General features: G+C 29.2%; 1 protein-coding gene across 4 annotated transcripts in view; it reads right to left on the bottom strand.

Moving 5' to 3' along the window:
* LOC114126430 (protein quiver) overlaps positions 1-13,460 on the bottom strand; it is a 35,344-nt gene that overhangs the window by 2,051 nt on the left and 19,833 nt on the right. For all 4 annotated transcript variants that reach the window (XM_050208065.1, XM_050208064.1, XM_050208063.1 and 1 more), the window contains one exon: positions 10,554-10,700. In XM_050208065.1, coding sequence (XP_050064022.1) covers positions 10,554-10,700 — 147 coding nt within the window. The remainder of the gene's footprint in view (positions 1-10,553; positions 10,701-13,460) is intronic.

Raw genomic sequence — 13,460 nt, 5'->3', positions numbered from 1 at the left:
CATTCAATTTTCATCTCACACTTTTGAGACTTATTCCATAATTCATTATTAGACTCGGAATTATTTAACTTGACAAATGTATACCCACCTAATATTACTTCATACGAGATATTTCCATTGTGTAATTTGCTAAATCTAAAAAAACCTTATTTTTTAGGTTTATAAAATTACAAAAAAAAAATCTTATTTTAAATCATAATAAGTAGGTACGACCAATGACCGTGCGCCATAGCCCAATCATTGTACATCGTCTAATTATTATAAATTACATTATCAATTAGGAACTGTATACATTTGATTGAAAATTGTTTGATTAATTGCAGATATTATGTGGCTTATTATACCAGTTACTATAGTATTACTACTTTATGTAAAACATTTCCATTTTGTAATTTGCTGAACCTAAAAAACCTTTTTTAATATCATAATAACAGCGAAAATATAACAACTTCAATTTTGAGTCGTTAATAAAACATTCGATTGTGATCTCACACGTTTGGAACTAGCACCATTAGTTTTAGGATTTTATTTAAATAATATTGTGAAGAAAATACGAGTTTCTCATATTGATTTGTTAACAAATCAGGAAATCACTATACTACACACAAATTATGGAAGCCCTTGCCAGTAGATTTAACATTAAATTTAAATAATTGTAATCGTGCACACATTACACGTTTTTTTTCCACCACTACAGACGTCGGAGGTACCCGTACTCCACCCGAATGATAATACCTCAGAATAGATTAAATGATAATAATATCATTAGCCGGACACCGTAGTCCGGTAAATCCATAGATAATAAAGATATCTTTATTATCTATGGGTAAATCACTGTGGTTTCGTAAGTCTCCGTGCGGCGTGCTCTGAGTTTTTATCTCGGCCGACTTGGACGGTGACGACCACGATTTAAGATAGTATGGTTGCCCGACGAATCATGTAAAGTGTCTACTGAAATCACTATTAAAAACAGCTGGAAAATCCACCACTAGCGCTTGAATGTAATAGTGGCAACATCCTATAAGCTTAAATACCGGTATACCGCGCTGACGGTAGGCGGTAAATTCTGCTTCTATATCGATACACATCACGTCGCAAGCGCTAGTGGTCAATGTTCCAGCTGTTCTAGTTATTTAATTTGGTTGCCAGTTTAAAACGATCTTATCATAGGTCGTCGGGCAACCATACTATCTTAAATCGTGGTGACGACTAATCGTAACTGCGTCTTATCTATCCAGTGCCGACATCGACAGACATCGCCACTTAAATACCGCGAATACCAGCTGACCAATGTCCCACGGACGTCGGCCCGTAAAATTGTTTGTGCGTCACTGCGTCCCGCCAAAATACGATAGCGCGTGACACTTATGGGTTAAGGTTGCACATGTTAAATAATAATATGATGACGCCATCTTGTACGATATTGCCGAATTTTATAACACGATAGTATACGTCATTTTTTTAGATAATTAAACTATTAAACGTCGTAATTATATCATTTTTTTTATCGTAATTTTGAATTTTCCGCTCATACACAATAATATTGTACTAAGCACTCACACGCACGTAGTCGAGTTACCTACCTACTATTAACTCGCTAATAAAATAATGTCGGTTATCATCATGGAGCCAATAAACGAAGTACGTACCATTACGTCGCAAAGAAAAACAACTTTGCTCGTGGTGAACGATTTTAAATATCGCTTTATTAAGAAAACAAAAGATAGTTTGATGAGCTGGAGATGTACCAGAAAAACGTGTAAAGCTTCTTTACTAATGGAATCGAATTATACTGTTCTATCAACAAAAGGCAATCACGAACATCCAAAAGAAAACAAAATTGAGCTACAGGTATTTAACAATTTTTATAATTATTTTTCGTTCACACATGACCTTTTCCTTTATTATTTAGGATCTCAGAGAACGTTGCAAGCAGAAAGCTTTAGAATCTTTATCTACAAAACCCTCAAATCTCCTAAGAGCTGAATTATTAAAATCTCCTATAGCAACTAATTATAAAAATATTAGGTCCATAAGAAAAGCAATATACAATGAACGAAGAAAATTGTTTTCTACATTTTCAAAATCTATAGATCAAGTATTTTTACAGTTAAAGAAAATGAAATATAATTCATGTTATATGTATAAAAATAAAGATTTCGTTTATATTCCGAATACTGATGATTTTATCTGTTTAACGACTCAGGAAAATTTGAATTTTATGGTAAATAATTGCGATGAGTATTTTACCGAAGGGAATATTGATTATGCTCCAAAATTTTTTTTACAAATGTACACCATTTATAGTATGAAAAATGGTTTTTATTTACCTTTGGTATATTTTTTTTTAAAAAACAAAACCAAAAACACTTATGAAATCATTTGGAAGTTTTTAAATAAATTATGCGTTGAATTGTGTTCAATTCCTTTAACTGTACAAAAATTGTACTTGGATTTTGATAAGAATGTGCACGGAGCAGCTATCAATGTATTTCCAGGAGTTGCATTAATTGGTTGTCATTTTCATTACCATCAATGTTTATGGCATAAAGTAAGTTCAAAATACAAATAAAATTAATTTATTATTATTAAATGTGTATTAACTAATAAAATAAAATAGGTATTGTATATAATTATATAAAAATCTTAATAAAATTAATGAAAATTTTTTTTACTCCATCATAAAAATCATAAATGTGTGGATTCTTAAGTCTATCTTTGAGAATCATCTGCAGTTATACTTATAATTGATAAGTTTTTTTTTAATTGAATCAGTGACTAAATAAATGTTTTTATTCAATACAAGGTGGATATATTGAGGTGTAAACATATTTTCTTATCTTGTATCATTATGATAGTTGGCCGAAAGAAGTACACTACTTGTAAACTGCCACCGGGAGCACTGACTACCTGATGAAGGCTCAAACATAATATTAAAGTTTGTATGGCACATAATACATTTCAGAAATTATTTTTACTTAAACTTAGTAGGTATATTTAGTAATTACAAGGGTTATGGACTTGCCCTAATATAATTAATATTTTAAATTTTAAATAGTGTTACTTTAAACATATTATTTACATATTTTAACTATCTAAATAATAATATTAATATAAATAAATCTTCATCAAATCGTTTTATATTTGAATTGTAAACTTAAGTAGCTAATTTATATTTAATATAATTATTACTATATTGTATTTTTGTAAAAAATTAAATTTCAAACCACGTTTGTTCAGATATTATGTTGTGTAGGTAGCCAGGTAGGTATCTACTTAAATGAATAACTTCAAAAGAGTACACTAGGGTAATATGATGTAAATACTGTTATTATACACATAAATTTGATAGATATTTTCATTGAATATAATAATATTTTAAATATAATACATAGTAATACCTACCTAGTATTTTAAATATATATTATAGTAATAGGTACATACAATTTTCAATATTATGCCATTCATGATTCATAGAACAACTACAATAATGTTTTAAAAAAAAATAAACATATGACAATGAGATTAAGGAGAGGTAGCAAATCGAGGAAATTATAAATTTACCATTACTTTAACTTATATTTCATATGACAATAGTTACAATAAATAGTAGTTTTTAATTATAACACATATAGGCAGCATGTCTATATCTACCCCACAAATTCTTCTCAAAAATTGCGGGTAATTATCAGTAATTGTATTATTAAAAATAGATTTATGTTAATTAAAATTAATTTATGTTATTCATTGCTTAAATTTAATTGATATATTAGGTATACTTTTATGGCTTTGCAAGCATCGTGCATTGTATTTTTGTATAGAAATATGAACATTTTGAGCCTTCATTGGGTAGGCAGCGCTTCCGGTGGAAATCACAAGTGGTATACATTTTTCAATCAATTTATAATCAAAGTGTTTTACCTATATATCCACCTTGATTCAATATTTTGATTTCCAAGTGAGATATGAGGATTTATATGAGATTTGTGATTTTTCACATTAATATTCTTACCTAAAAGTTTTATAATTTAGATAAATGAACATTCGCAATTAAGATACCCATACATGAAGAATGATGATGACTTTGGAAAATGGATTAAAATGTTCTATGGATTAACTTTTTTACCTCCAAATGAAATTGAGGACGCCTTCATAGAATTAATTAGTATTTGTCCCAATCACAAAAATGGAATAATTTTTTCTGATTACATTTTGGAAACGTTTGTTTCACCCAATAGTATATTTCCTCCAAATGTGTGGGCTAGTGAACCATCACTAAATTCTAGGTAAGATTATATACTTTGTGAATGAAGATTTATTTATTATATTTATTATTTATATTTTCACTTTTAGTTTAAGAACTATAAATGGTCCGGAAAGTTTTCACCGTACTTTTGATGGACAGTTTTATGCGCGCCGTCCTCAAGTTCCAAAAGTAATTTCTATTTTAATTCAAACACAAGCCAAAACGTCCACAAAACTGCATTCAATCGCTCAAGAAGGTTCTGTCAATAAAATGACAAAAGAAGATACACTACTCTATGATAAAATTATCAGTTTATACAACAATTATAAGAATAACAAAACACCTGACACATTAATTAGTTATTTAATTGAACTTAGCCAGCTTTATAAACAGGGGCGTATTTAGGATTTTCTGTCCTGGGTAAACATTTTTTTTTTTTTACAACTGTTTAAATCGGTTTAAAAATAAAACCTGTGTGCTAAAATGCTGCCTGGGGCAATTTCCTCCTTTGCCCCCCCCCTAAATACACCACTGTTTATAAACCTAAAAATTTGTATTGACTGTATATTTATATACTTTAAATTTTTGTATATTTTCTATTGAGTTTTTATGTTTTAATTTGTACAAATTTAGACTAAATTATTAATTACTCTTAACCAGAGCCAAATTAAAAAACTTTGTTTTTTTTAGTATGTGATGTATTTATTAATACTAACTGTTTACAATTAAATTAAACATTTATGAGTTAAAAATTAAATGGTTCCATTATGTCTAATCTGCCAATGTCGCAGCAAATTTTATGCTCAAGGGTGTTTATATCTTATCAAAAATATATGTTCTATTGTCTCATTAAACAAGTGCATTCATATTATTAAAAAGGTAAAATGCGTGCAATAGTATTTCACCCACGTAGACCTTATTATCTATATTAAACATTTAGGTTTAAAAGCGTTCGACAATTTTTATTTGTACTATTTGTTGAATTATTATTCTAACTCAAGTAATTCAAGTATAGCACCGTCATAACTTATTATGTGAATATTGTGAATGTTTATCGTGTTAACTCAAATCATAATTCTTAAGAATCATCACATCTCTGAGAGCCGATACTTGAGGACAACATTTTATTCTTCAAAACCATAAACTATTTGTTTTGAATCTTTGTATGTAACTTTCTATGCAACTACTTTGGATGTGTTCAGTATTTAATTTTGTGTTAGGATGGTCGGTAGGTATAAAACATATTAAAGAATAGGTATATGTATAGAACATTGGTGTGGTGATCCTAAATCAAAAGTGACCATTGATTACTAGTCTACTTTATAATATACAAAAAAGGTAACTGCACATGAAGTTCAATGTTTTTAAAATAAAATTTTGCATTAGCATAAATGTTCTATATTAAATAATAAATAATACTTACAATTGAAAATGACTTAAATTCCATTCCTTATAAAAAATTCAATTTACATTTAATCAATTTGCATCTAACACAACTAGTTTCATTAATTTCTTTAAACTTAGGAAGTTCATTTATTTTATTTCAAAACTTTAAAAAAATAAAAAACTTAATTTTATATATAGTTATATACAATTTCAATTAAAATTGTTAATAAAACACTCAATATTGATCTCACACATTTAGAACTGTTATCATTAGTTTCAGAATTTACTTAAACAATTCTATAGTATTACTTTATATGAAACATTTCCATTGTGTAATTAGCCAAGTCTAAAATATCTTATTTTATATCATAATAACAGCAAAAATAAACAATTTAAAATTTCTATTTTAAATCGTTAATAAAACGCTTATCGTGTTTTGAATCGTTATTATGTACAAAGACACATGGCGTAAAAGCTCAAAAACTTCGATCGTTTCCATGTATGTTTTCAAACATGTCAAAAATGTACGAAAAAAAAAGATAAAAATATGACGTAGAAAACTGAATATATCGTTTGAAACACGGGGGTTATTCGTATATCGTCAGATTTACTCTTTTTAGAGCAAACAGGTAGTATAACCAACTCGTGCATTTGTAAATACGATATTTTACTAGATTTAAAACTTTCGAATACATACATATAAGATTTCGATGAACTGCTGCATCATCACATTGTTATTTGTTAATGAAAAAAAATTAAAGGAGGTTGAGCAAGTTTGATAAATCACTCGACGTACCTACAGTAGTCAGTAAGTAGTTCAGCCATCACTCGCACAGTCGGTGCTTCGCGTATTATTGTAATATGGCTTGTAACGGAAACCGATTTTGGCAAATTAAATAGTATTGTGCACGCGTCAAAAGATTATGAAACACTGGTGTCGCGATGATTTTTTTCTTTATAGATATGAACCTATCCGTTGTCCGTTCGATATTATATTATTTTCGCTAGTGTATAATATTATTATACTGCGGGTACATGATATTATATAGGTACCTACACGCATTGAACAAACTGTAAGCTTATAATATTATTGTAGAAAACATAACAATAAACCTAATCACGAAAAAACACGCTGTGGAATCTATTCGCAGAGCATATACTATTATTGTATTTATTATTATTTTTCCCAACAGCTGTAAACCTGAATACCTCTACGTGATCCACACAAGAAAGTTTTCGTCTGTCTCGTGATTTGTACGAAACACATTTATACACAAGACGATCAATTGCCATCGACAGACTCTGTTACTTGTATATATCTATATCTGTATACGATCCGCTTTGAGATTCGTCGTTGAATACTTGAATATTGTTCGGATGTAAAAAGTTTATTCCGTCTTATATATATAATGTAATTCAATATCTCTTTCATCTCACATCCATCTCCACGCACGTATCACCACGGAAGACGACATTTCGGTTTGTTCGGCCACGTGAAAAATTACAAACTCGAAATATTTGTCGATCGATACAATTAATTTTTTTTTTTTTGTTCACTAATAAAATGCCATACACGTGTCAATAATTTCTCACTTATTATTATAGTGTATACAATTCACTTGTATTTAATAAACAAAATTGATAATAATAATAAAAAAAAAATCTATATTTATTGGTTATTACTACCTATACGTTGTTTGTAACGGTTACGTTTGCGTATCATAAATGTACCTAATATATTATTTAGTAATTACTATCGAATAGTTAAATTTTTTTTTTTTTGTTAATTTATTTAAAAAAAAAAATTATATTCGCGATTTTATCTAAGCGGCTTGTTAAACGATCAAACGTTTACGATACCTACGTGTCTCGTTAACAATTAATATACCTATTATTTATTAAAATAATAAATATGCACAAAAAATTCTGCTGACGCGTCGTCGTTTTTAAGTGGTGGTGTAAAGGCATTACCTACTTTCGTTTCATGCACGTACAAGTCATCGTGTTTGTTTCCATTATCAGTAGGCAGTAGCAGTGGCTTAATTGAAATTTATTAAAAGGTATGTATATTACACATTTATGTATATTCTATCGTACGCAATAATTATGTTACATACTTGGAATTTACGTATAAATTCATCGGGACTCGTAATTTTTTTTTCGTGGAGGGAGGAATGGAGATGTGCATTCACGTTTGTTTTTAATGCCTTTTTTGGTTTATCGATAAAAAAATATACATAATAACTGTTGAATAAGGTATATTATGTTAACAACAATAAAATCATAAAAATTAAAAAAAGTCCGATCAAAATTTCAAAAAGGAAAAAAATGACATTCCTGGTTGTTCATATTTTCAATCGCCGGCCTATACAGTGTTAAGTATACATGTTTAATGTACTGCTTTAACCTATATAGTTAGTATATATAATGATTTAAAAATGACCTGCAAACGTTTTGGCACCAACGACTGAAATGACTCGCCCATATACATATATACTCACTAAGTACTAACTATAATGTCATTAACGGACTATAAGCTTCTTCACAATGTACAGCCTTATATTATACGCTTTACGAATCGTGTTCGTAAAATAAGCTACTTATTCCCATAGATGAAAAAAATTAAAGTTTTTTTTTGTTGTCTATGATTTATATCCATAAGCCATATGTATCAAAGTGCATTTTACATGCCTATGCATGGCTGCATACCATAATTTATTAACAAAAACAAAAATACGATATGGCTCGAGAAGGATAGGTATTCGCAAACACTTTACCTTGTCAGTAGTTGATTTCTGTGGATTAAAAAATAACTACCTATATCTACTTAGTGAAAAAAATTCCCAATTGAAAAAGTTGGCACACTATATACATTTGTTTAAAACATCTTTATATATTATAATACATATACCTATCGTATATACTGTATATTCAATGTGATAAAACTATTAATGTATCTAAATATCTTTTAACACGCCGAGAGATATGAAATATAAAAACTACTCGGTCGAAGTGTCGAACTCATTGATAGCGTCTAATTCGCGAGGTTTAACCGATTTTGTTAAAAAGCACTAGATCGAATGCTATTATACCACCAATAGCTCTGAGTATACTTCATTAAAATTTATAAGGTTTTATTTAATTAATTATCGTGATGAAGTAATGATAATAATTTATATTATAAGCCGTTATAATTGTATATACCTATAATTGAGATATGTTCTATATGATGGTTTGAGCAGGGGGGGAGGGCGCCTATCTGTTAATTTCCCTTTTGGTCTTTTGTACCTAAAATACAGTTGTCTGTTATTATATAAACTAACCAATAAAATATTCATTGGTGTTTGTGGATTGTGTACACAGAGTCACCTGTCACCACCTTCCAAACAAGCATAATTTCCCCAACCATACATAACCCACATTAGATACTCGTGTAATTTTTGCAGTACAATATTAAAATATTCAAAACTAATTTATGGATGTAAAATAAAGTTATAGTCTATATAGACGTGGGCAAAAATGCAAGTACCTACTTCTAGAGGTTCGATTTTGAACACAAAAATACATTAACGATTTTATTATGGCCGTGTCGGAGAACTTTTTCAATTTTCAACAAATTGTTTATACGGAAAGTAAAACATTTAAAATTATTTTTCGACACGGAAAATAAGCTTTGACCGACGCAGAGTACCTAAACTTGTTTATAAGTTTCAACGCTTATTTGAATTTTTATAATCAAACTATCTCAACTACCGGAAGAAACCTATAAATTGTTGTCCGACGTTTAGACGGTCTATACATGAAAAAAGGGCGTCAATTTAATTAGCCATCATTCGGTCCATTTCCTGCATGTGCGTGACTAATTTGATCGTACGGCGACAATGTACTATGGTCATGTGCGTACCATATTATATACATATAATATCATTTAGTCACCGATACAATTTAGTGTTTGACTGCGTGGAAACACATCTGAGAAAAAAATATTCGTTCGTAGTTTCGTACTTCATTCTCTATTGGTCGTTTCAAAAATACTTTGCATTTCGATACCTACATAATATATAATATTATGTACCTACTAACGTATATATAAATTACGTATTACGTATCATAAATATATAATCGCACCTATCGATTGTGGGATTTAAAGCCACTTAACACTTCATCGTGATAACGTGAACTGTGTTAATATCCGAAAAAAAAATAACTTTTTGAAAGTAAGGTAATTTTTTAACGCGGTAAAGGACCTATTTTATTGGTAAGCGGTAACCGATCAACATATGGAGGACTTGACTGGGGGTCAAGTTTTGTAAAAACAGCTGTACTGTAAGTGTGGGTCGGCGTTCTATCAAAATAGTGAAACCAGTGAAATGGACGCTCTATACACATCAACCCTATCCGCCGAACGAAAACAGAAATCATAAATAGATTATAAGATTATGATTAGCTTGTGGAATATCGGGTATAAATACAATCGATAAATGTACGACGGAAAAACACGTGCCGATTAATTGCCGTCCCCAAGACTGAAATAAAACATACAAAAAAAATTTTTTTTGGTAGTTAGGTAAACGGAATACGTAATCGAGTGCAGCAATTCAGCAAAAACCAAATCACGATACCCATTAGGCGCGGATCCAGAACACAATATTTACGGGGAGGGAGGCACCTTGAACAAAATTTCGGTAAAATGTTATCCGTAAAACAATGCGTTTTATTCAATTCTCCAGAGTCTACTAGGGGGGCATGGCCCCTTGCCCCCCTCTATTGGACCCGCAGCTGATACCAATATTATGTTATTAATTGTAAATACGATACAAATATTATCGTAGCAAATTTATATGTGTTGTACTGTTGTACATTGGACAAATCGTTTTGAAAAAAAATAATGAAAGAGTAATAGATAGAGTTTAATACTTACACGTTCGCACGTACCGCACCATTTTAACGCAACATCCGTTGCAGCTGACCAGTGGCGGTTGATCTTGAGGCATGGCCGTGTAGTTGAACGGATCTTTGCATCGCGGGTCCTTGGCGCTGTCGCACTCGTAACAGTAAATGGACCGAGCTGAAGGCGTCGCAGAAAATCGCATGACAAAACAAAACCAATATCAATATAAACGGGTTTAAACGGGACGGCGAAATGAACGATTTTAATTTAATTTTTTTTTTTAGATTTTTAACTGTAATATCACCGCACTCAGTATTTTGTTATGATATTATTGTGTGACATTCATCAGTTACCAGCGAATATCATTCTAGAAAATATTTTGCGGAAAACGATCAACCGTGCACACCGCAAAGATTATTGTTTTAGCCAATAAGCACAAATTTATTGTGGTTTACTGAATTACTTGAAACGATCGTTTAAAATGTTGACTAAAGTCCTCTAATTTGCGCCTAACGTCAGTTGGTTAAGGTTGAAAATATTGTGCAAAAGGTTCATTTGCTGTGGTATTATAGCTAAAAATATGTATATTGTTCGTCTTGTTCGTGAAAGAAATGTCTGAAACATTTCGGTATCCAATTAAAACAAACATTTAAACGAAATAATAATTAAATATGAAAAATATATTTTCAGATGTCGTCCTTACCGACGTTAAGTAGGATTTTGATTTTAATGTAGTAAGAATACCTACATAATTGAATTTATTAAATGTGTTCATTCATTTTACTGATACATCAAAAATTAAATGTATATTAATTAATTTAAAAAGAGAAAAATATTCATATTGAAAATTAAAATTGAATTGTCTGTAAATCTTTAGCAATACAAATTGAAACTCGTACACCACATTAGATTGAACGTAAAGAATAGAAAATTAAATATTTTTTTCTTCAAAATATTTTATTATATTAAAAAAATATTTATATTGTGAACAGTCTAAAAAAGAGTATACATACATTTAATATGTACTTAGTAAATACTATTATCATTTTGAAGTATTTAATTATTAAGAGTGAAAATAAAAAGATAGGTAAATGGGTATACCGTTACGTTATACTAAAGGTGCGGATGGATTACTATGATGGAAATATTAAATTTAAATTCAACGATATATTATAATAAACAAAAAATGATTCTGAGCGGAGATAGTCTATAATAGTTTTGAAAATTATAATATTATATTGTGTAAAAAACAATCATGTAAACAATCGGTGAAAATGTTTGGGTACCTATATACGTTTGTTTTCAAGTTACAAAAAAAAAAAAAATCGATTTTGTCGAAAAAATGTTTTGTCTGTTTGCTTGATTACTTTGAAAATACTGAGCATTTCTAATTTTTACCTAAAGAACGACAACAATAAAAAAAACAAACGTAATTGTATAATTACTATATAATCAATATAATATTGATTGTTCCACTCAGGATTTACTAGGAACCTATTCAAACTGAAAATATTCCTAAAATATATTCGCTGGTATGCAAAGGTTTAATGGACATCAATATAGTCAAACTTATTAATATTATTATTTTATTTTAAAAAGAGGACGTATTATAAATAATAATAATTAATATTATAGTATTGACAAGACAAGTAAGTTGTATACAGTATGAGTATGCTTGCTATATTATATGAACGAATTTGTGAAAATTTACAAGTAGATGATAAAGAGAGTTATGATTAAATTGATTTACGTTCTTTTATAAAATATCCAAGAAGTAGAAAAAGAATCAAACATAATCAACCAACGATTTTAGTTTTCAATTAAAGAAATTGGTAGCTGTAAAATTAATAATTATGATGATTATAGAGCTCGAACTTTGTTAAATCAAAATTATTTTATTTTTTAGGTTTTTAGATTTATTGCTATATGGTTAAGTTATATAAATTAATTTCAAGACTTTATAGTTTATGAATGAATTAAATATCAAAAGTTAGTTAGTAGGTACATAATCGAGGATTAATACAAATTTTAGCAGGTATTAGTATGATTGAAAACTTCATAAACTAAAAATAAATAAGACGACTATGGGAACTTATAAAATTTCGTGGTCATATCTTAAATCTACGATGGATAATGAACATACTAATACAGTAGTACATACGTATTTGATAAAATAATTCATATTAACATACCTAAAGGCTAAGTTAGGCCAATTCAAAATTAATTTATTTTAGGTAATTTTAAAACTAATACACTTAAATAACTAATAAATGCGTATATGTTTGTATGTATAAATTTGATTTTTTTTATAGCATATACATTATACATACTGAGGCCCGGATTATTAAAAGGACTATCGTCGAGGACTTGAGGACTGCTTGATAGTGGGCATCTAGTATATAGCTAGTACGCGCTACGTATTAGATTAAAAATGTTGTGTTTTTTTTCTGAATAGTACCTACTAGTATGTACCTTTTATTGTATAATATAAATTAATTTAAGAATACTTTACTACGTATAGTTGACCGACGTCAAGAAGCATCTATGACCTATGATTTAATGAAGCGCTTGAATTTTGGGACAATACTGTCAATACTACTGTTTTTATTTTAGAAATGCGGTGTAGGTACATTACAATACATATATGACGAAGAAATAAATCAAATTTGACCCGAAAAAAGAAATATAAATTTCAACAGAAAAACTGAGTAGCCTCTTATATATATATTACATATTTCAGATATAGTACACAAATTGCATACCATTGTTTGGTATTACCATTTGTTTACCATCATTGGTAATGTGTAAGGGTGATAATTGCAAAACTTCGGTTAATAATCTTTCCTTGATCACACCACCAAAAATTGCATGTACACCGATGAACAAAATAGAATAATAAAAACAAAGATAACTGGTATTAATCACATCACATATAGT

The sequence above is a fragment of the Aphis gossypii genome, chromosome X, assembly GCF_020184175.1.
Source record: "Aphis gossypii isolate Hap1 chromosome X, ASM2018417v2, whole genome shotgun sequence".
Classification (NCBI taxonomy): domain Eukaryota; kingdom Metazoa; phylum Arthropoda; class Insecta; order Hemiptera; family Aphididae; genus Aphis; species Aphis gossypii.
The sequence above is the reverse complement of the archived record's forward strand: the minus strand, read 5'-3'. Positions and strand labels throughout refer to the sequence as shown.